Genomic DNA, 4,343 nt, shown 5'->3' on the forward strand with positions numbered 1-4,343 from the left:
GGAGTCTAAAGATAGACATAACACAAATGTGATTTTGAAACCAACAAAACAAAGTGAAGGTCATTTCTTAACAGTGTAGATAAGATCAGAGCGAGGAAAGGCATTTTGTAGGTAACAGCAGGTTATATCAACACTTGAAAAACAATGTTGTACCCTGAAGGTTGTGTGTTACACTATCTTTATCCTCAAATAAGAACTAGAGATAGAAAGATATACTTTTAAGTCTGACATTTCATTATGTAGTACTGTACATCAATTAGAGCTCCTTTTTATTTAAGTTCCTGTTTTGGCCCAACCCACTTTGTTCCAGGCAGCACCTTTGTTGTAACACCCATTCCCTGTCGATTAAATGCCCAACCAGGAATACTGGTTTTACAATGAGAATAGCCCACATTGCTTGCATTCTGTCACACACAGTGGCAGTCACACAGTTTCACTGGAGCTGTTAACTGCAGGAGCTCATTTTTCTCGGTGGATACCTCGTCCTCTATTCATCGTGTCTTCAGCACATTTTATTAAGAGGTCAACATATACCCGCTGAGACACATCACCTGTGGATTTTACTTTTGTTCTCATATCTGCTGAACATTTTTTTTTTTATTAAAAATGTCCCACCCTAGTACTCTGGATTTGGACAGATACAGCAGCTTGGAGAAATCTCGTCGCTCTACCAGCCGGAGTCAATCCAGGTCCCAGGCCAAGAACGGGGAAGTGCTATGTGACTTCTGCACAACAAGGAAGCAGAAGGCTGAGATGTCCTGCTTGGTGTGCCTGGCATCGTACTGCGAGACCCACGTCCAGACCCACTATGACTACCCCGCCCTGATGAAGCACAAGCTCGTCAAAGCTACGGGTCAGATGAGAGAGAAGATCTGCGCCCAGCATGACAAGTTGCTGGAGGCTTTTTGTCGCACTGATGAGACATTGGTGTGCGTTTTGTGCATGATGGATGAACACAAACACCATGACATCGTCCCGTCTGGAACTGAGAGGACTGAGAAACAAGTAAGTGGTGAAAACAATCTGTCAATCGATACATTTGGTGAAGACACTCACTGGCTATTTATCGTACAAGGTCGATGTGAACACTAATGTAATGTCCTCAACAGAAACAACTTGGTACCACGCTGTATAAATCTCAACATAGGATCGACCAGAGAGTTAAAAAGTGGCAGGATCTCCGACAAGCTGTTGAATCAGTTAAAGTGAGTAAAAAAAACCGTTAAGGTTTTACAAATAACAGATTTTCATCCATATGTCAACAAACCCTCTCCCTGTCTTCCGGATGTGTGTCATCAGCACTCAGCTCAAACTGCCCTTGAGGAGAATGAGCGGATCTTCAGCGAGCTTCTGCTTTCCATCGAGAGAAAATACAATGAAGTCAAGGAGCTGATCCGCTCCCACGAAAAGACCACTGTGACGCGGGCCGAGATTCTGCTTGCCCGCCTGGAGGAAGAGATCACTCTGCTGAGGAAGAAACACACTGACCTGGAGAAGCTGTCGCACACTGATGACCACATACACTTTCTGCAGGTGAGGTTGATATGAACCGAGGATCTTGGTGCAAAAAAAGGGTCTTCTTAGAAAGCAGCAGCAGGCTCATCTCTTTCTTCCACCCTTTCTATCAGAGCTGGCAGTCGCTGTCAGGCCCCTCCGGATATGAAGACCTCAACAACATCAGTGTTGCTCCCAATTACTCCTTTGATGGCACCAAGAGAGCCATCGCTGCACTGAAATTACAAGTGGAAGAAGTCAGCAAGACAGAAATGATGAAAATCTCAGGAACAGGTGCACAAATTTGTCTTTCTCCATCTCCAGTAGCGTTGACAGCTTTCTGCAGTTGCTTTCAGGAGGGGTTGTGTTTTTTTATTCTGCTGTTTCCTACATGAAGCTTATGAAGTGTTTTTTTATCTGCATTTTCACAGTGAAGGATGTCTACATCACGCAAGAAGGTGAGAAGAAGACAGAATCCTTTTTGAGTGACGAACCACAGAAAAGAGAAGAGCCGAAGACAAGAGGAGAACCAAAGACAAGAGAAGATTTCCTGAAATGTGAGTTACTGGTTTCGTTTTTACACAGAAAGATACCTTTAACCTGTAGTGAAACTTTTAGCACCAACATGGCAAGGCTGTACTTGGCTGTTCTATCAAACCCCACTCATAACCTAGCATTCCTATGTCATTACTAAGTCATGATGACATATAGCAGGATCATCTCCATCCCTAACAAAAACATGACCACGCCACATCATGAAACAACTGAACCGAGTGTTACAGAAAGTATGCCACTTGCTAAACTGGTTTGGTGAAACAGTACGAAAGCAAACTTACTGTTCAGTATCACTAAAACAAACACAGGTGTTCCCGTTGGCACTCCACCTGCGGGAAGCATTTTAACAAGCTGATGCATGAGAGTCGTAAACCAAAGACTGTAGTGGCTAACTTGGTCATTCCAGAACATATTAGTGTCCCAATTGTTTAGATACTGTTGGTGATTTATGTGCAACACAAGGCAAAAGATGTTGAAACAGATTAACAGACTAACAACAGCACAGAGAGGATTAATTATGACATTGTCCTGCATTGTTTAGACTCTTGCCAGCTGATTCTGGATGTCAACACCGTGCATCGCAGCCTTCACCTCTCCGAAGGAAACCGAACAGCTACGATGAAGAGTGAGCCTAAGAACTACCTGCCCCATCCAGAACGATTTGACCACTGGCAGCAGGTGAGAATTTGGAGAGTTGTGTAGTTGCAGTAAGTGATGTCTCAGCATAAGTTCTGTAAACTCTCACTTTGACAGCGGTCATAAATTTTGTCTTTTAATCTCTCATTCCAATCTATCGTCCTGCATTGCAGGTTTTGTGCAGGGAAAGCGTGGCGGGCCGTTGCTACTGGGAGGTGGACTGGAGGGGAACGGAGATAGACGTGGCTGTTTCCTACAAGGGAATCCGCCGTAAAGGGAACAGCAACGACTGCAGCCTGGGCTGGAACGACAAGTCCTGGAGTCTGTACTGCTCTGACTCCAAATTCTCCTTTGTGCACAATAATAATAGCAAGGACATCCCAATTCCAATTCCAATGTCATCTCGTATCGGCATCTACCTGGACCACGCTGCAGGAACACTTGCATTTTACAGTGTTTCTAATGGCATGCAGCTTCTGCACAAAATCCAGACTACATTTACACAGCCCCTCTACCCTGCATTCAGTGTGTGGGGTTTTGGTTCGACTATAAGACTGTAGGAGAGTATCCACAGTGCATCACTACACAATATTCTCAACATTGTTGTAATCATTTGAAACAGGGTGTTTGATTCATTAATTTTTAAAGTTATTTTTTCATCATGTATGAACTACAGTATGAGTGTTTTAAATGATCCAATGATTCTGTCTTTTGATCACTGATTGTTGTTTTGCCTACAAAATGTAATATGCAATAATAGATGTTATTTTCCCAATGTTCCATATCGTTTTCTCTATTATGTTAAAGCATGCTATATTTATATTAGTAGTACGTTATAAGTGAAATTAAATCAGCTTCTAAACTCTAAAAAGTTCTACTGATTTATCGAGCACTTTAGAGATGCAGCTGGAGTTTTTTTTCTTCTTTATTCCACACATTTTAGTCTTTTTATTCAACAGTGATGAAGCTCTGGAAAGAAAAAAAATGGATATTCCATAAGCCACTCCTCGAATATTGTGAGTTTGGTTCGCCTGAAGAGTGACAAATACAAACAATTTGTTCAAAGCATGGAAATCGACAGGGGATCAAATACAATTGAGGGTATTTTTGGTCAGGTTAAAGCTGCAGGGGGCAGCAGAACACGTTTTGATGGACTGACACACACACACACACACACACACACACACACTAGTTGAATCGTCTGACTCTTTGAAGAGGAAAGACTAACAAAATAAATAAATAAAGAATCGTTTGAATGAAGTTGAGTCTGGCCACGCCTACACGAGGAAGTGAGTATCGAGCTCCCTCATCTGAATTGCGTTGCTAGGAAACAGCTGGGTTCCGAAATTCCGAGTAAACTTGAAGTCATGGACGCTGACACGCTCAAAATGTCAATGTTTGTAACTGTGAAATGTACGGGTCTGTATGAATACAGTAAAAGACGGCGGAGAAGGCAACAAGAAACTGCTTATTAGCGTATTGTAAACTAGCTTCGATCCCGCTCACGCGGCGCGCCGACAAACTTAAATGCAACGCACACTGGCATTACAGGTTTGGGGCGGGGGGGCGGAGTTAACAGCTGGATACGCTGGAGTGTCTCGTGGCGGCGAATGCAGCGAGACTGAATGCTCCTGAGAGCGAGCCTCCCCCCTCTCCAG

The 4,343-nt window shown here is 43.3% G+C and overlaps 2 protein-coding genes across 2 annotated transcripts in view; one reads left to right on the forward strand and one right to left on the reverse strand.

Moving 5' to 3' along the window:
* The window catches only part of sfxn3 (sideroflexin 3), a 234,876-nt gene that overhangs the window by 171,517 nt on the left and 59,016 nt on the right, over nucleotides 1-4,343 (reverse strand). The window lies entirely within an intron of this gene.
* Nucleotides 411-3,516, forward strand: ftr14l (finTRIM family, member 14-like). Its single transcript, XM_084021753.1, has 7 exons — nucleotides 411-1,005; nucleotides 1,110-1,205; nucleotides 1,300-1,533; nucleotides 1,629-1,788; nucleotides 1,926-2,051; nucleotides 2,591-2,727; nucleotides 2,859-3,516. The coding sequence occupies exons 1-7, from the start codon at nucleotides 607-609 to the stop codon at nucleotides 3,243-3,245; spliced, it is 1,539 nt and encodes a 512-aa protein (XP_083877879.1). The 5' UTR covers nucleotides 411-606; the 3' UTR covers nucleotides 3,246-3,516.

Source organism: Eutrigla gurnardus (assembly GCF_963514095.1).
Source record: "Eutrigla gurnardus genome assembly, chromosome: 11".
NCBI lineage: Eukaryota > Metazoa > Chordata > Actinopteri > Perciformes > Triglidae > Eutrigla > Eutrigla gurnardus.